The following is a 22,990-nucleotide window of genomic DNA, read 5'->3' on the forward strand; positions in this document are numbered from 1 at the left end:
AATCGAATTTTATTTGTCACATGCGCCGACGACAACAGGTGTAGACCTTACAGTGAAATGCTTACAAGCCCTTAATTTATTAACTGCAATTGTTGGTTAAGTGTTAAGAAAGTATTTATTTAAATAAACTGAAGTAAAAAATAAATGTAAAAAGAACTCAAGGAGCAACAATAAATAAACAGTATGGAGGCTATATACACGGGTAGAGTCAATGTGCAGGGGCACAGGTTAGTCGAGGTAATGTGTACATGTCGGTAGAGGTAAAGTGACTATAAATGTATAATAAACAGAGTAGCAGTAGCGTAAAAATGGGGGGTGTGGGGGGGGGGGCAATGCAAATAGTCTGAATAGCCATTTGATTAGCTGTTCAGTCCTATGGCTTGGAGGTAGAAGCAGTTAAGAAGCCTTTTGGTCCTAGACTTGGTGCTCCGGTACCGCTTGCCGTGAAGTAGCAGAGAAAACAGTATGACTTGGGTGGCTGGAGTCTAACAATTTTTAGGGCTTTCCCAAACACCTCTGCTTCACACAGACCAACCAAGGATACAAAGGGAAGAAGGACCAGGGAAGAGGAACAAAGAGCTGTAAGTCATTCATGCACTTTCAGACTACTGAGCAGATCTGTACTGCGCTGGCCTGGTTGTATATCTACAACATTTTTAATACTGAAAAGAATAGGCAAAGTAAATAGAACAGTATGTTTTGGGTCAGCATAGCAGTGTGAAAACGGTATTACAAACACCAGGGCAGCAACACTCCTATCCACGCAAAACACTCTTCTGGAGCTAAAGCAGACTTTTCCACAGCGCCTTTGCGTGCCTCCGTACATGCACTGTGCTTCTGCACACAGTCCCCCAAACAGAACCAAGCCACAGCAGAGTAGCTGGGTCCCCAAGTTGCTCTCATAAACAAACAATTATGCACGCATTGTCGTTTGAAAGCAAACCACCAAATCAAGCCTAATTAATTGCAAAACCCAACTTCAGAAATATCGGGGGCAATTTTGTGAAATTGGATCAGAGGAATTTAAAAATGCCTTGCGTTTTCAGACTAAAAATGGACCATTTACTTTTAACAGCAAACAGAAACAAAAGCAGTGCTTTTGTGTGGGTTTCTTTGAGGGGATTTATTGAGATAGAAAAGTAAGACCCAGCTGCTTTAACACAGTGGGAGGCAGTTTATCACAGGCGAACACAAAAATGCCAGGAATAACAGATGTTTAAAAAAAGGTTTCTCAATTGTTATCCCAGAGTTCAGTAAGGACCCATTGCTGCGATGCGGGTGGAGAATGTACTATGACAGACTTAATCTCTTTATCCAGACTAGAAGGTCACAAGAAAATAGCAGTTGAATATCAAAAATGTGTTTTGTATACATGGGTTAGCAGGGCACAAAAATATTTGTGAAAACCTAAACAACTAATTCGAACACTGATATCCTCTCTGTTCTATGTGGTAGACCTCTAAAAGGGTATAACAGTTCATTGGAACTTCCGAACCAAAACTCTCAGCAGCATGCAGCGTTGTACAAACATTACCAACCAGTCTGGGCCCATTTCTGAATGCAAACAAATACATAAAATAAAGCTGAGAGAAGTTGCCCAGAATGTGCCCTCCACAGTTCAGCAGGGGGCATTGTGGGTTAGTTATCCATCTAACCCACAATGCCCCCTGCTGAACTGTGGAGGGCACATTCTGGGCAACTTCTCTGCAGGCTGGTGCAGTACTATAGTAATGACTGGCTGGTAAATGAGAGCGAGACACACGGTCTGTGAGATCGAGACCTCTCCCTGCGTGAGGTGTGGAAAATGAGTCATCACACCCCCAATATCTGATCATTGCCATAGGGGTTGGTAGAGGTTGACATCACACGCACACAAATTCCCATCGGAGAGCTACACTTTCCTGTATCACTACTGGCTGATGCTGTTCCAATATAACACAACATACACTAGCGTTCAAACATTTGGGGTCACTGTTTTTGAAAGAAAAGCACATTTTTGTCCATTAAAATAACATCAAATTGATCAGAAACACAGGGTAGACATTGTTAATGTTGTAAATGACTATTGTAGCTGGAAACGGCTGATTTTTCATGGAATATTTACATTGGCCCATAATCAGCAACCATCACTCCTGTGTTCCAATGGCACATTGTGTTAGCTAATCCAAGTTTATCATTTTAAAAGGCTAATTGATCATTAGAAAATCATTTTACAGTTATGTTAACACAGCTGAAAACTTGTGCTGAATAAAGAAGCAATAAAACTGGCTACCTATAGACTAGTTGAGTATCTGGAGCGACAGCAGTAGTGGGTTTGATTACAGGCTCAAAATGGCCAGAAACAAATAATTACCCTTGAAACTTGTAAGTCCAATCTTGTTCTGAGAAATTAAGACATTTCAGGTCACCATTATACTCTAACAGAAAATACAGACATGAGTTTGTTGCTTTGGTAGCTTACGTAACAAGCAAGATGATTCTGTAGCCAACTATGACATGGGTGGAATTAGTCAGGTTAAACCTTGTTAACCACCTAGAAAGAAGCTCCTTTGAGACAGATGAATCTGAACAGGGCATGATGACAGATACTGGCTGCCTAGCACTCCAACTGAGGAACGTCTAAACAACTATAATGAATAATTAACCAAGTTTGTCTGACAGAATCCTTTGAAAGTGACCATTTCAAAACTTGCAATAAATGCATCAGACTTCGTAGCTACTGTACCACACAATCAAAAAGGTGTCTGATATCCCAGTCAATAAAAACAGTGACTTCATGTTACATGTATTTATTTTTGATTTAAGAAAGCATCTCAATTGATAATGTACAAAATCAAATAAAAAGGATGACAAAAAAACAAATTAACATTGTTAGCCGATAAAATCCAATTGGCTGTTGAAATAAACACTACGTAAGAGTAAATAATGCAACAAGAGCATTTTTATAAGTCGGTCCAACTGAATCACATCTGATTACATAAAGAAAACATGCCAAGACTCAATCTCCCTCTGATTCAAACTCTTCAGTAATTTCACTAGTATCTTTAACATCATTTTTTACTGACATCAAACCCAGTGTCATTATCATTAGCACCATCATCGATATTAATACTATCATTATTATTGACTGGGAAATGGCTCAGGAGATTAACAGACTGCAGGTTCTGGCTCATTGCCTTACTCTCTGGGTCCCCTCTGATTTTGTCATCAACTGTTTCAGTAGCAGCAATCATTGCATCGCCAATACAATAAACACCAGAATGGGTATCAACATGGTTATTACCATAATTTGGGTTGTCATCAACTTGGCAGTCACCATGGAAACCATCAATTGGCATCTCATCATCCCCATTATCATCATCACCATGGGCAACAACAATCTCTTTGACCATCTTATCAGCTTCAATATCATCATCACCATCTCCAATCTCCCCATCCTCAAGTTCCTCTGGTTCTCTCTTGGCTCTTTTTTTCTTGGGTGGGTCAGTCTCAGGAGAGCTTCCCAGGAAGGGTGGCCCCAGTTGGGGCTGTGAGACCTCCGTCCTCCCCTCCTCTCTCTGACCGTTACCCCGCCATGCCCCTTCCATCATGGGACTGCCATGGGCCAACACAGGCTCCACTGAAATGAAAGGCCGGTGGTGGGCAATTGTTAACAGGATGTGGGAGTTGCCATGCGGCATACACACACACACTGCAGTCTCACCATGCTTAACAGACACGCATGCACACACTTACACATTAGCACGGGCAGGGTCTGGCTACGCTGACGGCATATTTTGGCTCAGTGGGCCTTAGTCGAATGATGTGGCGTGTCGGACCATTAGCTATGCAATAATGTACGGCAGACATATGTCGTAGGAGGGGGTGAGGAATCAAGGGGGGCAAAAATGTTATATCAATGTGAAGAAATACTCCATGACCAAAAGCTCCTTTTTCACTGTAAACATTTTCAGAAAAATGATTAGAACATTTCACAAGATAATAACCATGTGAAGAGAATTAAAGAATGAGGCTGACCAAGTGAGATGACTTGTTATACATTTTAGTAATACAGTTGAAGTCGGAAGTTTACATACACTTAAGCCAAATATATTTAAACTCAGTTTTTCACAATTCCTGACATTTAATCCTAGTAAAAAGTTAGGATCACCACTTTATTTTAAGAATGTGAAATGTCAATAAGAGAGAGAATTATTTATTTCAGCTTTTATTTCTTTCATCACATTCCCAGTGGGTCAGAAGTTTACATACACTCAATTAGTTTTTGGTAGCATTGCCGGTAAATTTGTTTAACTTGCGTCAAACATTTTGGGTTGCCTTCCACAATAGGTTGGGTGAATTTTGGCCCATTCCTCCTGACAGAACTGGTGTAACAGAGTCAGGTTTGTTGGCCTCCTTGCTCGCACATGCCTTTTCAGGTCTTCCCACAAATGTTCTATAGGGTTGAGGTCAGGGTCTTGTGATGGCTACTCCAATACCTTGACTTTGTTCCTTAAGCCATTTTGCCACAACTTCAACTTCATCAAGCCAGAGGACATTTCTCCAAAAAGTACAATCTGTGTCCCCATGTGCAGTTGCAAACCGTAGTCTGGAGTTTTTATGGCGGTTTTGAGCAGTGGCTTCTTCCTTGCTGAGTGTCCTTTCAGGTTATGTTGATATAGGACTTGTTTTACTGTGGATATAGATAATTTTGTACCAGTTCCCGCCAGCATCTTCACAAGGTCCTTTGCTGTTGTTCTGGGATTGATTTGCACTTTTTGCACCAAAGTACGTTCATTTCTAGGAGACAGAACGCGTCTCCTCCCTGAGCGGCATGACGCCTGCGTGGTCCCATGGTGTTTATACTTGGGTACTATTGTTTGTACAGATGAACGTGGTACCTTCAGGGGTTTGGAAAATGCTCCCAAGAATGAACCAGACTTGTGGAGGTCTACAATTTATTTTCTGAAGTCTTGGCTGATTTATTTTGATTTTCCCATGATGTCAAGCAAAGAGGCACTGAGTTTGAAGGTAGGCCCTGAAATACATCCACAGGTACACCCCCAATTGACTCAAATGATGTCAATTAGCCTATCAGAAGCTTCTAAAGCTATGACATGTTCTGGAATTTCCCAAGCTGTTTAAAAGGCACATTCAACTTAATGTATGTAATCTTCTGACCCACTGGAATTGTGATACAGTGAATTATAAGTGAAATAATCGGTTTGTTGTCCCAATTGTTGGAAAAATGACTTGTGTCATGCAAAGTAGATGTCCTAACAGACTTCCCGAAACTATAGTTTGTTAGCAAGACATTTGTGGAGTGGTTGAATAACGAGTTTTAATGACTCCAACCTAAGTGTAAGTAAACTTAAGACTTCAACTCTATATATGGAGTGTCTTAAAATGTGTGTATTCATCTTAAGATAAATGGGTGAGAATCACATCACAGTAAGTACATTTCCCCCCATAAAGTAGTTATCAACAGTCAGTGCTAGTAGGAATAGATCATTGTTTGAAGTGGGGCTTATCATAGGGCATGACTCAACCCAAAGGAAACGTGACTAACAGTCACTCACTGACCAGGGATGGGCAACTTTGATGGGGGTGGGGGGATGCAAAAAATCTGAACACATCATGAGGGGCCGCAGTTGCTGTTCTAAAGCTAGTTTTCGTCAATTATACACATTTTGCCATGAGAAGAGAAGATTAAACAATTTTTTAAAAATTTGTATGAAAGTTATGTTTCCACAGTTCATTTTGTGCAATTCTACTAATTTTGCCATGGGGCAGAATGGAAAATTAGCAGTTTTACAGCTAATTTCCTGCCATTCTACACATTTTGCCATAGGGTGGTAAGAAACGTTCACAGTTTTTAATGTGATATGAGGGAGACTAACAAAATCGATGGTTGATTACAAGTTTAGATAGCTGGCCGACATGGGCTAATTGAGTGATTATCAGTGGGGGGGATTTACCAGAGGGCCTTCAAAAGGGGGCTGCCAGTTACCAATCCTTGCCACAGAACAAGCTGCCAGAGCCAGTTAGGACAACAGATCTTCTCTGTAAATACACAGCAGTTCCGCCACAGGGTCCGATGTGTTATCACCTCATGCAGGCTTCTCTCTGTTGTGGTGACTCAGTAGTAATGTTACGATAATTGACACTACAGAGTAACAGCTTGGCAACACCGCCTTATCGGAAACAGACAGCATACCACAGGATCCGATTACCCTTCACCACTTCCTACAGGCTTTTCTCTCAATGTTGTGGAGACTCTCAGTAGCAGAGCAAGTATTAGAGTTAGTGTAACAGCTTAGCAACACACTTGAGCTGAAATGACCTCAAGGCTCCATCTGTTCTGGGTCCCTGATAAGAGTCTGATAGGGGTACCGAGGACAAGTGTGGTGATTTGATTAGGCCTACCTACTGTTTGTTTTTGTTGCTGTCCCTGACATTGGCATCTCCAGGCATGTACTACCTCAACGTGGCGTCTGTATGACGTAGCCTCCTGTAAGACTTGTCTTGATTATGAGATTAAGTAGGACGACCAACGTTCTGGCCACTCTCCCTTACTGACTTAAGCCTAACTCACATCCATTATTTTAACAGTTCCTACGTGAATCACATTTGAGCCACTTTCTGACAGATGTTAGTATGTGTGACATTACACAGAACACACGTTTCTTCTGGGGCAGCATGTTGTCATAATGGAGTCACTAGGAGACTGCAGGACATTAAAGAAAAACTATCTTTTGGTATTTGTTTCATTAACCCATTATTGGGTAAATGTATGTAAATGTAAATGTAAAAATGAATGCATCATACCGGCTGTATTTGTGTATTTTGAAAGTTACACATCTTGAACACTTGATTGCTGACATGCAAAATATATTTGGACTATATCAAACAAACTGCTGACTAGTGAAACGAACTGGAGATGTCATGTTAATGTAAGGATAGACCAATTCATCATGTTAGAGTTCTGCTCCCTCTAACACCAGCCTCGGTGAGGTTGTTCTTAGTGAAATGTTACATTAAAACTTTCTAGAAGGGATGATGGATTGCCTATTTGCAGCTTACTGTAGGTGTGGATGGTATTACCTGGTCCTTTCAGTGGGTAGTCGTGGCAGTGGTCCTTGAGAACAATGTGTAGCAATGGGTACTCAATCACAAGTTTGAACTTCAAGTTTTCCTTCAGGGTCTTTGCCACATCCAGCTCTTGATACCTAAACAAAAAAACAAAATGTGTTACTACACTGCAACCACCAGAAGCTATAGCAACCAGCAGGAAAAGGGCTAGGGTTAGCCAAAATAAAATAAAAAACCCATCTGCTCTAGCTGTAGAATCGTTCTATGACTTCATTGCGGAGGCTTGGTCTGTCTTTCGAGGAGGAGGATTGATGGAGATAGGAGTCATGGTTTGGCACAGTAAAACTCCAGTGCTGATTCCCATCCCTCCTCATTGAGAATGGAAACTACTGACTTAACCAGAGTCAATAACATCACCAAAAGTACTGCGGCCCTTAAAGCTCCTCGTGTTTCACTCTTTTTGCGATTACATCAGTAGTGCCTGAGTAATCCTGTCGTGCTAGGGAAGATGGTGCCGACAAGATGCGCAAGATGGCACCGACAGAGATGGTCGCCTCGCTTCTAGTCCTTAGGACTTATGCAGTATTTAGTTTCTTTATGTATTATTTCTTACATTGTTTGCCAAGAAAATCTTAAGCGTTATTACATACAGCCGGGAAGAACTATTGGATATCAGTACGATGTCAACTTACCAACATTACGACTAGGAATACGACCACTCATGGCATTGAATCTGATTCCAGAAGTCGACCCAAAACAACGTAGCCGCAGAAGAGGTAGACGGAGTGGACTCCTGGTCAGACTTCGAAGGCGTGCACACCACCTACCGCTTCTGAGGATATTACTCGCCAATGTCCAGTCTCTAGATAACAAGTTAGATGAAATAAGGGCAACGGTTGCCTTCCAGAGAGACATCCGGGATTGTAACATTCTCTGTTTCACGGAAACATGGCTCTTGGGATATGTTGTCGGAAGTCGGTACAGCCACCGGGATTCTTTATGCATCGCGCCAACAGAAATAAACATCTCTCTGGAAAGAGGAAGGGCAAGGGTGTACGCCTCCTGATTAACGACTCAAGGTGTAATCGTAACATACAGGAATTCAAGTCTTTGTTCACCTGACCTAGAATTCCTTACAATCAAATGCCGACCCTATTACCTCCCAAGAGAATTCTCATCGGTTATTATCACAGCCGTGTATATCCCTCAAGCCGATACCACGACGGCATTCAAGGAACTTCCCTGAACTCTACTCAAAATGGAAACTATACATCACAAGGCTGCATTTATTGTAACAGGGGATTTTAACAAAGCAAATTTGAGAACAAGACTACCTAAATTCTATCAGCATAATGATTGTAGCACTTGTGCGGGCAATACATGATCACAGCTACTCTAACTTCCGTGAAGCATACAAGGCCCTCCCTTCGGCAAATCTGACCACGACTCCATTTTGATCCTACCGTCCAATAGTACTATCCAACGGAGGTTTGAACAATCCGATTCCACGCGTCAAGATTGTTTTGATCACGCGGACTGGGATATGTTCTGGGCAGCCTTAGAGAATAACATCAATTTATACGCTGACTCAGTGAGTTAAGGAAGTATATTGGAGATGCTGTACCCACTGCGACTATTAAAACCTACCCTAACTAGAAACAGTGGATAGATGGCTGCATTAGCGCAAAACTGAAAGCACGAACCACTGTATTTAACCATGGAAAGATGACTCGGAATATGGCCAATTATAAACAGTGTAGTTATTCCCTCTGCAAGGCAATCAAACAAGCGAAATGTCAGTATAGGAACAAAGTAGAGTCGCAATTCAATGGCTCAGACTCGAGACGTACGTGGCAGCGTCTACAGGCAATTACGGGCTACAAAAAGAAAACCAGCCACGGCACGGACATCAACGTCTTGATTTCAGACAAACTAAACACCTTTGCCCGCTTTGAGGATAATACAGTGCCACCGACGGGGCCTAATACCAAGGACTGAGGGCCCACCCTCTCCTCCATGGTCGTAATTTAAATGTCTTAGGTGTTAACCCTTGCAGAGCTGGCGGCCCAGACGGCATCCCTAGCCGCATCAGAGCATGCGCAGAAAGGCAAAGATAACAACTAAATGACTACTGCCCCGTAGCACTCACGTCTGTTATCATGAAGTGCTATGAGAGACTCCTCAAGGATCATATCACCACCTTACCTGCCACCCTAGACCCACTTCAATTTGCATACCGGCCTAATAGGGCCACATACGATGCAATCGCCATCACACTGCCCTATCCCATCTGGACAAGAGGAATACCTATGTAAGAATGCTGTTCCATTGACTACAACTCAGCAATCAACACCTTAGTACCCTCCAATGTTATCACTAAGGTTGAGGCCCTGGGGCTCAACCCCACCCTGTGCAATTGGGTCCTGGACTTTTTGACGGGATGCCCACCAGGTGGTGAAGGTAAGAAACTAAATCTCCACTTCTCTGATCCTCAACACTGGGGCCACACAAGGGTTTGTGCTCAGCCCTGTTCACCCATGACTGCGTGGACATGCATGCCTCCAACTCCATCATCAAGTTTGCAGATGACATAAGTTGTGAGCTTCATTACCAACAACGTCGAGACAGGGAGGTGGTGAGGGGCCTGGGAGTGTGGTGTCAGGAAAACAATCTCTCACTCAACGTCAACAAAACAAAGGAGATGGTGGACTTCAAGAAACAGCAGATGGAGCACCCCTCTATCCACATTATGGGACTGAAGTGGAAAGTTAGGTTCCTTGGTGTACACATCATGGACAAACTGAAACGGTCCACCCACACAGACATTGTGGTGAAGGGGCAACAGCGCCTCTTCAACCTCAGGAGGCTGAAGAAATTCAGCTTGCTCTTAAAAGCCTCAAACTTTTACAGATGCACAATTGAGAGCATCCTGTCGGACTGCACCGTCCTCAACCACAAGGCTCTCCAGGGGGTGGTGTGTTCTGCACAACGCATCCCTGGGGGCAAACTACCTGCCCTCCATGACACCTACAGCACCTGATGTCACAGGAAGGCCAAAAATATAATCAAGGACAACAACCACCCGAGCCACTGCCTGTTCACCCCGCTACCATCCAGAAGGTGAGGTCAGTACAGGTGCATCAAAGCTGGGACCGAGAGACTGAAAAACAGCTTTTATCTCAAGGCCATCAGACTGTAAAACAGCAACCACTGCAGAGGCTGCCTACATACACTCAAAATCTAATGCTAACATATCTTGCATTACTCATCTCATATGTATATACTGTATTCTACACCATCTATTGCATCTTGCCTATGGTGCTCGGTCATCGCTCATCCATATATTTATATGAATATTCCTATTCCATTCATTTACCTTAGGTGTGTGTGTGTATTAGGTTGTTGGGGAATTGTCCGATTACTTGGTAAATATTACTGCACTGTTGGAACTAGAAGCACAAGCATTTTGCTATACTCACAGTAACATCTAACAATGTGTGTGTGACCAATAAAATTTGATTTGACGGTAATAGATCATGCTAAACGGTTAGCAGCCCTATGGAGTGACATGGTTTGTCTCTACGCTCAACAATTTCACCCCATCCAGCTTACCCGGTAATCACCAATAACCTAGACATGATATAGGCCTAACTCTAATATACACTACATGACCAAAAGTATGTGAACACTCATTCCAAAATCATGGGCATTAATATGAAGTTGGGCCCCCCCTTGCTGTATCACAACAGGCCGTGATTGGGAGTCCAATAGGGCGGCGCACAACTGGCCCAGCATCATCTGGGTTTGGCCAGTGTAGGCAGTCATTGTAAATAAGAATTTGTTCTTAACTGACTTGCCTAGTTAAATAAAGGTTACATTTATTTTCTGCTATAACAGCCTCCACCCTTCTGGGAAGGCATTCCACTAGACGTTGCAACATTGCTGCTGGGACTTGCTTCTATTCGACCACAAGGGCATTAGTGAGATCGGCACTGATGTTGGGCAATTAGGCTAAGATGGGGTTGGGGTCAGGGCTCTGTACAGGCCAGTCAAATTCTTCCACACCGATCTTGACAAACCATTTCTATATGGACTTCGATTTGTGCACTGGGCATTGTCATGCTGAGACATGAAAGGGTTTCCCCAAACTGTTGCCACAAAGTTGGAAGCACAGAATCGTCTAAATGTCCTTGTATGCTGTAACATTAAGATTTCCCTTCACTGGAACTAAGGGGCCTAGACTGAACCATGAAAAACAGCCCCAGACCATTAATGCTTCTCCACCGAACTTTATAGTTGGCACTATACATTGGGGCAGGTAGCGTTCTCCGGGCATCCGCTAAACCCAGATTTGTCCGTCGGACTGCGAGATGGCGAAGCGTGATTTATCACTCATGAGACAGCGGTTTCACTGCTCCAGGGTCCAATGGTGGAGAGCTTTACACTACTCCAGCCGATGTTTGGCATAGCGCACGGCCAAGGAAACCCATTTAATGAAGCTCCTGTTAAACAGTTCTTGTGCTGATGTTGCTTCCAGAGGCAACAGAGGACAAACCTTTTACGCGCTACACGCTTCAGCGGTCCCATTCTATGAGCTTGTGTGGTGTACCACTTCGCAGCTAAGCCATTGTTGCTCCTAGATGTTTCCACTTCACAATAACAGCACTTACAGTTGACCTGGGCAGCTCTTGCAGTGCAGAAATTTGACTTATGGCCTTGTTGGAAAGGTGCCATCCTATGGCAGTGCCATGTTGAAAGTCACTGAGGTCTCCAGTAAGTCCATTCTACTGTCAAAGTTTGTTTATGGAGATTTCATGGCTGTGTGCTCAATTATTATACACTGCTCAAAAAAATAAAAGGGAACACTTAAACACCACAATGTAACTCCAAGTCAATCACACTTCTGGGAAATCAAACTGTCCACTTAGGAAGCAACACTGATTGACAATAAATTTCACATGCTGTTGTGCAAATGGAATAGACAACAGGTGGAAATTATAGGCAATTAGCAAGACCCCCCCCCCCCAATAAAGGAGTGGTTCTGCAGGTGGTGACCCCAGACCACTTCTCAGTTCCTATGATTCCTGGCTGATGTTTTGGTCACTTTTGAATGCTGGCGGTGCTTTCACTCTAGTGGTAGCATGAGACGGAGTCTACAACCCACACAAGTGGCTCAGGTAGTGCAGCTCATCCAGGATGGCACATCAATGCGAGCTGTGGCAAGAAGGTTTGCTGTGTCTGTCAGCGTAGTGTCCAGAGCATGGAGGCGCTACCAGGAGACAGGCCAGTACATCAGGAGACGTGGAGGAGAACGTAGGAGGGCAACAACCCAGCAACCTTGCTTTGCACACACACATCCCCACAGACCAAACCAATCCAAGAGCTGGGATGCAACATGACAGTTACAGGTTTTAACTACGGTGCCTCAGGTTGGTTCCAAGAAAGCCTACTAAAATCTGAGGTGGGAGAGGATCTCAAGTCAACAATATCTGCTGGCATTTCCTGCTGCGGCAGGATCAGGAAGAGACAGACTCGGAGGGAGGGAGGGAGGGAGGGAGGGAGGGAGGGAGGGAGGGAGGGAGGGAGGGAGGGAGGGAAAGTGATCGAGAGATGAGAGCTGCAACTCATACTCCTGTCAGTTGGCAAATCTACAAAACATCTCTTGTAAGAGGCAAATAAACCTCAGAATCCGGACAGATTTCCTCTGGGAAATGTGGCGGTTGTGTGTTCTCATGTACATGCATGTGTCTCTAAGAGCCATCACCACCAGAAGAGTGAGAATACACTCACAGTTTACTGTTGGGTTCCGTAGAAGCTCTAGAAGGTACCCATTATTTTCCAACAGCTACCTAACTATTATTACTGAAGGATGAGTAGGTAGCTGCAGCATTTGGCCAGGAAGGACGAGAGAAGTGACATGGTCAGGACCACAGAGAAATAACTGACGCTCGAGTGGGTGTTACTAGCCCGAGGGACTTTGGTCCGAGAGAAGATGAACTGTGCTCAAAATCTTCTTGAATGATGTTAAATTCTAGAACTTTCTACGCAAATACAAAATAGAACAAGTCCTGAGCAGAGTGAGTCCAGTGCTCTGATCAGGTGTTACTTCAGAGGGAATTTCTTTGTTGTAATTTAGAGGGTGTGTGTGTGTTTGTGTTAAACCAGAGAAACGAGGTAGACATTCATGATACCGATGTAGCTATAAAATAATCGTCTAATGTCGGTGAACTGATAAATCGGTCGGGCTCTAACATTCACAACAGGTTCTCTTATCTAAGCTAAGAGGATCCAAACCACAAAGGGGTCCAAATCACAGCCACCTTACGTGAGCTAGAGGAATATGGATACAGAATCAGAGCACTTCAGTTCAGGTTATAAGAGAAGAGGCAGCAAACCACAGCTATGTGCAGGTGGCTGCTTTACCAGACTGGTTGGGTCTGTGGTTGCATCCTTTAGGTAAGATTCTTATAAACATTACCCAGCTGTATTAATAACAATACAAAGCATTTGCCATAGCAATACCAAGAGACTGAATACAAGCATGTGCTAAGAAAAGAGAAACACAAGGGGATCTTTAAGAGCTGAGGGAGAGAGACACGGTTTTAGGAAGGCATCAGCATGCTTCAGCTCGGCTGGAGCCTATCCGAACTCGGCTAAACTCCCTAAAAAGACCTGTGCTTAAAAAAAAAACATGTTTTTTTTGCCGAAGATATCTTAGTCGCACAATTTTTCATCTTCCGTTTGATGTATTCTTCAATGAAAACAAACTGCATGAAAAATGTAAACGAACAGCTGGAAAAAAAACTCGGCAAGACATCAAAATGTCGTCATAATATACAGTGCCTTCAGGAAAGTATTCAGATCCCTTGACTTTTTCCACGTTAGTCTAATTGAGAGTTGTTTGCTAATTAAAAATATTGTATTTACATAAGTATCCAGACACTTTGTTGTGAGACTCAAAATTGAGCTCAGGTGCATTCTGTTTCCATAGATCATCCTTGGTAAATTCAATTGATTGGACATGAATTGGAAAAGCAAACACCTGTCTATACAAGGTCCCACAATTGACAGTGCATGTCAGAGCAAAAACCAAGCCATGAGGTCGAAGGAATTGTCCATAGAGCTCCGAGACAGGATTTGGTCAAGGCTCAGATCAGGGGAAGGGTGCCAAAGAAATGTCTGCAGCATTGAATGTCCCCGAGAACACAGTGGCTTCCATCATTCTTAAATAGAAGTTTGGAACCTCTTCCCTAGAACTGGCCGCCCAGCCAAACTGAGCAATCGTGGAAGGGCCATGGTCAGGGAGGTGACCAAGAACCCGATGGTCACTGACAGAGCTCTAGAATTCCTCTGTGGAGATGGGAGAACTTTTCAGAAGGGCAACAATCTCAGCAGCACTCCAGATTCTCTGGTAGGATGAAACCAAGACTGAACTCTGGCCGGAATGCCAAGTGTCACATCTGGATGAAACCTGGCACCATCCCTATGGTGAAGCATGGTAGTGGCAGCATCATGCTGTGGGGGTGTTTTTCAGTGGCAGGGACTGTGAGGCTAGTCAGGATCGAGGCAAAGATGAATGGAGCAAAGTACAGAGAGATCTGATGAAAACCGGCCCCAGAGAGCTCAGGACCTCAAACTGGGGCGAAGGTTCACCTTTCAAAAGGACAATGCCCCTAAGCACACAGTGGCATCTCTGAATGTCCGAGTGGCCGGGCCAGAGCCCTGACTTGAACCCGATTAAACTGTAATCGCTGCCAAAAGGTGCTTCAAAGGCTGTAATAGCTGCCAAAGGTGCTTCGACAAAGTACTGAGTAAAGGGTCTGAATACTTTTGTAAATGTGATATTTTAGTTTAGTTTTAATACATTTGCAAAAATTTCTAAAAACCTGTTTTTGCTTCTTCATTATGGGGTATTGTGTGTAGATTGATGAAGGGGGGGGGGAAACGATTTAATACATTTTAGAATATGGCTGTAACCTAACAAAATGTGGATAAAGTCAGGGGTCCGAATACTTTCTGAAGGCACTGCATGCACAAGCTATAAAGAACTGTTGCGGCTAGGAAGCATGCGGAGACCTTAAGGAGAGGGTTGGAACATCACACCACAGATGTGAGGAGAGAGCGTAGTCGATGGGATAACTAAAGGAACGTTACAGCTGCCTGTGATTTAAGGGGCTCAGACCATCTCTAGGGGAGAAAACAGATGATAAACCACCACCACTAACTTTTCCCCCCTCACTGTCTTCTGCAGTGTGTGTTTGATATTTTAAACTAGGCAGCATTTCTCCTTGTCAGGCTGGACAGCCCAGCTGCTCATTGGGTCTCTGCTCTACTCTGCAGTGAGCTAACAAAGGGAAGGACATCCTCTGGATCCAAACGAGTGGAATGAATCAGAAATAAAAATCAACATTTCAAAAAGGTATTAAATAAATAAACATCCAGCCCGAGAGGTTAGGGCTTTTTTTTACCCCCGTTTTCCTCATCCCTAGAACTCCCATTAGGACTTTGGAGGCGAAGGTTGAGAGCCATGCGTCCTCCGAAACACAACCCTACTGCTTCTTGACACAATGCCCCAAAAAAACTGTAAGCCAGCCACAACAATGTGTCGGAGGAAACACTGTGCACCTGGCGACTGTCAGCGTGCACTGCGCCGGGCTGCCACAGGAGTCGCTAGTGTGCGATGGGACAAAGGACATCCCTTCCGGCCAAACCCTCCCCTAACCCGGACGATGCTGGGCCAATTGTGTACCGCCCCATGGGTCTCCCAGTCGTGGCCGGCTGCGACAGCCTGGACTCGAACCAGGATCTCCAGTGGCACAGCGATGCAGTGTCTTAGACCACTGCTCCGCTCTGGAGGCCAGTGTTAGAGCTCTTGACGCTCGGGCTGCTTCTCTACAAGTAAGAGGATGTTTACTGGTTACACAGCTATATTTAGTACAGGAGCAGCCATTTATTTGATTCATACTTGATATTCCGGCAGACATTTTGTAAGAAATTCAACACAGGAGCAGATTGACCCGGGGCCAACTATGGACTGTACTGTTCTGTCCAAATCCCACGGCTTAAACCAAACCTGAAGGTAGAAAGCGCTCTATGAACCCCAACTTAAAGGTGCATTTTACATTTACAGTAAATGTTGAGCTCATCGACCATTGCATGCATAGATCCAAATATGAAGCGTGCTTACATTTCTCCAGCCCCATCCCTCAGCTTTAATCCAAAAACCTTTTGAATTTTTCGTTTTAAAGACCCTTGCTCCATTCGGTCTCAACGTAGACTTTGATCTGAAGCCATTCTTGTGATTATGCTATTGTAAATGTTTGTAGGCTTATGTAGCCAAATTGTATCTATAATCGTACGCTATCCATTTGTTTTTTTGTATGCTTTTTTAATATATGACAATTAACCAATCATATCAGGCTACACCTGGCCATGATTACAGACACCTGTGTGTCTTTTGACACTATATAAATATGTCACCCCGCGGTGTTTGTCATTATACACTGATGAAGACAGCTTGTCTGTCGAAACGTTGGATATAAATATTTTTGCATCTGAGCTCCTAGAGCGTGAGGCTCTCCTTCATTTCTTTTTAAGTGTTCCACTCCGCTAGCCAGCACCTCACCTAAATAGGTGTGCGTTTCTTTCACCTCTAGGTGGTCTGAATCCGACAGCAATTTGTACTACAGGTAAAACTAGCCATATTGTGTATCCAGTCACAGCGAACAGAATTACTTCATAACATGTAATCACAGGGTTGCATAGGAGGGATGCACTGAACTAGGAGGCCCAGACATGCTTGGGATTCACGGACCGACTTTTGGGAGCCCATCAATAGGATGTGACCCCTGTCAGCAGCATACCACCCTGCATACCACTGCTGGCTTACTTCTGAAGCTAAGCAGGGTTGGTCCTGGTCAGTCCTTGGATGGGAGACCAGATGCTGATGGAAGTGGTGTTGGAGGGCCAGTAGGAGGCACTCTTTCCACTGGTCTAAAAAATATCCCAATGCCCTAAGGCAGTGATTGGGGACACTGCCCTGTGTAGGGTGCCATCTCTCGGATGGGACGTTAAATGGGTGTCCTGACTCTCTGAGGTCATTAAAGATCCCATGGCACTTATCGTAAGAGTAGGGGTGTTAACCCCGGTGTCCTGGCTAAATTCCTAATCTGGCCCTCAAACCATCACGGTCACATAATAATCCCCAATTTGCAATTGGCCCATTCATCCCCCTCTCCCCTGTAACTATTCCCCAGGTCGTTGCTGCAAATGAGAATGTGTTCTCAGTCAACTTACCTGGTAAAACAACAGATAAATAAATAAAAAGGAGCCCAGGGCCCATCTTCATATTACAGTTATGGCTTGTTCCCGCCACATTATACCCTGCCTCTGCCCTGTTATGTAACTGTACCTTGCTGATATTATGAGCCAATTCCACCATGGCCACGGGAGAACATGTCTGTCCTACTAAAACACCGTAATGTTGATCATAAACACGAAATAAAAGCAAAATGCCGCATGTAATGGTAGGCCATTATAGAGCCCTATACCAACGACCATTAATGGGGGGGGGTGATGAGCTAATGGGGAAAGTAAGAGTCACACCTCTGGTATTGTTCTCCTCCCTACTTTACTAGCTAGCACTGTGTCGCGGGGTGGGCTGGCCGCGAGGGTAATGCAACATAACTCATTAACACACTCAGCACTTCACTGACGTCTACCATAATGCCGACAGGAACACATTTCTGAAGTTTGCAACACCTCTCCTACCCGAGTCCCCCCCACATCTTCCTGTGCATGTGTCGTTAACAGGCAGTAGTTTGGTGAGAGGACGTGGTGTTGATGGATGAATATCTCCATTAGTCATAGCAGGGGGCAGGTCACTGCTTTTTTTTTCTGCTGCCAGCCAGCTGTTCCCCCCCTCCCCCCTCATCTACACCCTGGCTGCATCCCAAATGATACTCTATTAGTTAAATGGTGCACTACTTTTAAACCAAGGCCCATAGGGCTCTGGCCAAAAGGAGTGCACTATATTTTTTTTATATATATTTTTTTACCTTTATTTAACCAGGCAAGTCAGTTAAGAACAAATTCTTATTTTCAATGACGGCCTGGGAACAGTGGGTTAACTGCCTGTTCTGGGGCAGCACGACAGATTTGTACCTTGTCAGCTCGGGGTTTGAACTCACAACCTTCCGGTTACTAGTCCAACGCTCTAACCACTAGGCTACCCTGCCGCCCCGGGAATCCACACAATGCAGGGAAACAATTAAAGGGTGAAAATTCTTAGAAAATCCTGAGGTTTAACATGCCGTTTTCACTACGCATACATTACCTGACGGGGATCTGATTGATGCCGCTGGTCTGTGTGACACTTACTTTGTATCTCAAAGATCAGAAAAGACTCCAAGATGACTGACAAGAGGAGCCTCCTGGGATACCCATCACTAACTAAAGGATTAAAGCTTACTATTCGCTCTGGGCAAACGTAAGACTCGGTGCTGCAATGTCAATTCTGTCACGGCTGTTCCACTGGATGTCAGAAGGTGAATTCACCAATTTGTAAGTCGCTCTGGATAAGAGTGTCTGCTAAATGACTTAAATGTAAATGTAAATGTAATGTCACAGAAGGGGTGGATCCTTGTAATACGCTCTGGCATTCAACATACTTTTTTACTACCTGACAATTGAGACACGCTGTATCATTCCTTCTGCAGTTTATTTTTTTTATTTTACCTTTATTTAACCAGGCAAGTCAGTTAAGAACAAATTCTTATTTTCAATGACGGCCTAGGAACAGTGGGTTAACTGCCTGTTCAGGGGCAGAACGACAGATTTGTACCTTGTCAGCTCGGGGGTTTGAACTTGCAACCTTCCGGTCACTAGTCCAACGCTCTAACCAGTAGGCTACCCTGCCGCCCCAAGCAGTCATGGGGGCAGTGTTGTTGCTTGGTTCCTTGATACGGTCATTCATCCCCCTACAGGCTATTCATCAAAGCATTGATAACCAAATATAATCTCAGCGACTGTTCAAACAGTAAACAAAACAAACAGGCTATTGTAGCCAGCTAGCAAGCTAGCCATGTGCTTTTTCTCCATGACCATAATATGATCTATTTTTAGCTGCTATCAGAAAGAATACACAATCAACATATCAAACTGGGATAAATGTTTTAGGTTACACCAGCAGGTATAAGAATATTTGCCAGGGCAGATTTTTTTTATAGCTATGATCAGATTTTTTCACATGGAGATGTGAGAAGCTAAAACGGCTACTAGATAGCTTATGTTTTTTAACGAGGCTAAGGACGACTAGCCAGGCTGCTACTAGCAAGGGAAGGTGACTTTTCCTTGCTTTCACAAAATACTCTAATAGAGAACGTTGGCATCGCTCCCTTGTGAATGGGAGTGGGACCGGCAAGGATATCAGGTTAGCAAAAGGTGTCCACTACTCCCCAAAAAATCCCATTCCACCCATGTGCACACGTGTAGCTAAAGCTTGTGGTAAGTAACCTAAAGGACCATCTCAAGAGTGATATGGGCCGGGGGAGACTCACTGTCATGTTGATGCTAAGTACCTTCACATTAGAAGGGTAAGTAAGGGGGCTGGTGGATTTGTAGACTGAAGTTGTGGGGTCAGAGGGCACAGCAGGTTATAAGTGTAGAAGATCAACTTTCTCTATGACTAAGTGGAAATGGGTGACAGCCAAGGACTGGGCGAGGCAAATGTGTGCCATCAAAACCAGCACCATCCCCTTCCCACACAAAGCAAGTCTGTGTCCAGCTGATCAACAGCATTCCCAAAATGTGGAATCAACTGGAATTACAGCACAAAGAATTAGGCCGAGGGAAATGAAAATCTCTGCTATGGCACTGCGTAGCTCAGCAGGAATTTACAAGGCGGGTGATGTCATGTTCATAAACCCATTAAGTCGATTTCATACATGCGGGATAAATCCGTCACGAGAGTGGCGAGGCCGGCGAAACAGGCGGAAACAGAACGGTCACATGGACAGAATGCCTGAGTGCTGACAGGATTCTGACAAGACTTTTGATGAGATTACAAATCTTTGTGTTGAAATTAGAACTTTGGTTGCTGGAACAATGCAACCAATCTGATGAGACAATTAATATCAATGGAATGGACAGTGCTGTTAATAGGAGAACTGAGGTCCAATTTGGACACTTAACATCAGTTTCCCAGACCCATATTAAGCTCAATTCTGGACCCCCCAAAAAAACACTTTCAATGGAGAATCTCTTAGCATCAGAGTCATTCATACCTCACAGAGTTGGCCTTCCTGCCCTCAGCCTTCATGAAGACCCTGATGTGATCAAATGGGCTGTGGACGTACATCTTCAACCTGAAAGACAAATGAAAATGGGTCAGGGTTCGAGAAGGTATCAAAATCAGCTTTTATATAGACACACACATACAGTAACACAGGGCTGTGGATAGGGTTTAGAAGTGCACACATTTCCACTTATTTTCTGAAGAGGGGTCAACGAGGCGTCACAAAACAAAGACTACAATGACTGAGCGCGACTGGGACTCTCCCTCTCTCTCCGCTACAGACTGGGACTCTCCCTCTCTCTCCGCTACAGACTGGGACTCTCCCTCTCTCTCCGCTACAGACTGGGACTCTCCCTCTCTCTCCGCTACAGACTGGGACTCTCCCTCTCTCCGCTACAGACTGGGACTCTCCCTCTCTCCGCTCAGACTGGGACTCTCCCTCTCTCTCCGCTACAGACTGGGACTCTCCCTCTCTCTCCGCTACAGACTGGGACTCTCCCTCTCTCTCCGCTACAGACTGGGACTCTCCCTCTCTCTCCGCTACAGACTGGGACTCTCCCTCTCTCTCCGCTACAGACTGGGACTCTCCCTCTCTCTCCGCTACAGACTGGGACTCTCCCTCTCTCTCCGCTACAGACTGGGACTCTCCCTCTCTCTCCGCTACAGACTGGGACTCTCCCTCTCTCTCCGCTACAGACTGGGACTCTCCCTCTCTCTCCGCTACAGACTGGGACTCTCCGCTACAGACTGGGACTCTCCCGCTACAGACTGGGACTCTCCCTCTCTCTCCGCTACAGACTGGGACTCTCCCTCTCTCTCCGCTACAGACTGGGACTCTCCCTCTCTCTCCGCTACAGACTGGGACTCTCCCTCTCTCCGCTACAGACTGGGACTCTCCCTCTCTCTCCGCTACAGACTGGGACTCTCCCTCTCTCTCCGCTACAGACTGGGACTCTCCTCTCTCTCCGCTACAGACTGGGACTCTCCCTCTCTCTCCGCTACAGACTGGGACTCTCCCTCTCTCTCCGCTACAGACTGGGACTCTCCCTCTCTCTCCGCTACAGACTGGGACTCTCCTCTCCGCTCTCTCCGCTACTCCGCTACAGACTGGGACTCTCCCTCTCTCTCCGCTACAGACTGGGACTCTCCCTCTCTCTCCGCTACAGACTGGGACTCTCCCTCTCTCTCCGCTACAGACTGGGACTCTCCCTCTCTCCGCTACAGACTGGGACTCTCCCTCTCTCCGCTACAGACTGGGACTCTCCCTCTCTCCCGCTACAGACTGGGACTCTCCCTCTCTCTCCGCTACAGACTGGGACTCTCCCTCTCCCGCTACAGACTGGGACTCTCCCTCCTCTCCGCTACAGACTGGGACTCTCCCTCTCTCTCCGCTACAGACTGGGACTCTCCCTCTCTCTCCGCTACAGACTGGGACTCTCCCTCTCTCTCCGCTACAGACTGGGACTCTCCCTCTCTCTCCGCTACAGACTGGGACTCTCCCTCTCTCTCCGCTACAGACTGGGACTCTCCCTCTCTCTCCGCTACAGACTGGGACTCTCCCTCTCTCCGCTACAGACTGGGACTCTCCCTCTCTCTCTCCGCTACAGACTGGGACTCTCCCTCTCTCTCCGCTACAGACTGGGACTCTCCCTCTCTCTCCGCTACAGACTGGGACTCTCCCTCTCTCTCCGCTACAGACTGGGACTCTCCCTCTCTCTCCGCTACAGACTGGGACTCTCCCTCTCTCTCCGCTACAGACTGGGACTCTCCCTCTCTCTCCGCTACAGACTGGGACTCTCCCTCTCTCCGCTACAGACTGGGACTCTCCCTCTCTCTCCGCTACAGACTGGGACTCTCCCTCTCTCTCCGCTACAGACTGGGACTCTCCCTCTCTCTCCGCTACAGACTGGGACTCTCCCTCTCTCTCCGCTACACAGACTGGGACTCTCCCTCTCTCCGCTACAGACTGGGACTCTCCCTCTCTCTCCGCTCAGACTGGGACTCTCCTCTCTCTCCGCTACAGACTGGGACTCTCCCTCTCTCCGCTACAGACTGGGACTCTCCCTCTCTCTCCGCTACAGACTGGGACTCTCCCTCTCTCCGCTCAGACTGGGACTCTCCCTCTCTCTCCGCTACAGACTGGGACTCTCCCTCTCTCTCCGCTACAGACTGGGACTCTCCCTCTCTCTCCCGCTACAGACTGGGACTCTCCCTCTCTCCGCTACAGACTGGGACTCTCCGCTACAGACTGGGACTCTCCCTCTCTCCCGCTACAGACTGGGACTCTCCCTCTCTCTCCGCTACAGACTGGGACTCTCCCTCTCTCCGCTACAGACTGGGACTCTCCCTCTCTCTCCGCTACAGACTGGGACTCTCCCTCTCTCTCCGCTACAGACTGGGACTCTCCCTCTCTCTCCGCTACAGACTGGGACTCTCCCTCTCTCTCCGCTACAGACTGGGACTCTCCGCTACAGACTGGGACTCTCCGCTCCGCTACAGACTGGGACTCTCCCTCTCTCTCCGCTACAGACTGGGACTCTCCCTCTCTCTCCGCTACAGACTGGGACTCTCCCTCTCTCTCCGCTACAGACTGGGACTCTCCCTCTCTCTCCGCTACAGACTGGG

General features: G+C 45.7%; 1 protein-coding gene across 1 annotated transcript in view; it reads right to left on the reverse strand.

Annotated features, from left to right (window-relative positions):
* Positions 1-2,773: 2,773 nt before the first annotated feature.
* znhit6 (zinc finger HIT-type containing 6) overlaps positions 2,774-22,990 on the reverse strand; it is a 50,186-nt gene continuing 29,969 nt past the window's right edge. The window contains exons 8-10 of the mRNA XM_064935911.1: positions 20,355-20,435; positions 7,084-7,208; positions 2,774-3,619 (exon numbers count right to left, since the gene is read on the reverse strand). Coding sequence (XP_064791983.1) covers positions 3,051-3,619; positions 7,084-7,208; positions 20,355-20,435 — 775 coding nt within the window. The 3' untranslated portion in view covers positions 2,774-3,050. The remainder of the gene's footprint in view (positions 3,620-7,083; positions 7,209-20,354; positions 20,436-22,990) is intronic.

The sequence above is a fragment of the Oncorhynchus masou genome, chromosome 24 (genome assembly GCF_036934945.1).
Source record: "Oncorhynchus masou masou isolate Uvic2021 chromosome 24, UVic_Omas_1.1, whole genome shotgun sequence".
Classification (NCBI taxonomy): Eukaryota; Metazoa; Chordata; class Actinopteri; order Salmoniformes; family Salmonidae; genus Oncorhynchus; species Oncorhynchus masou.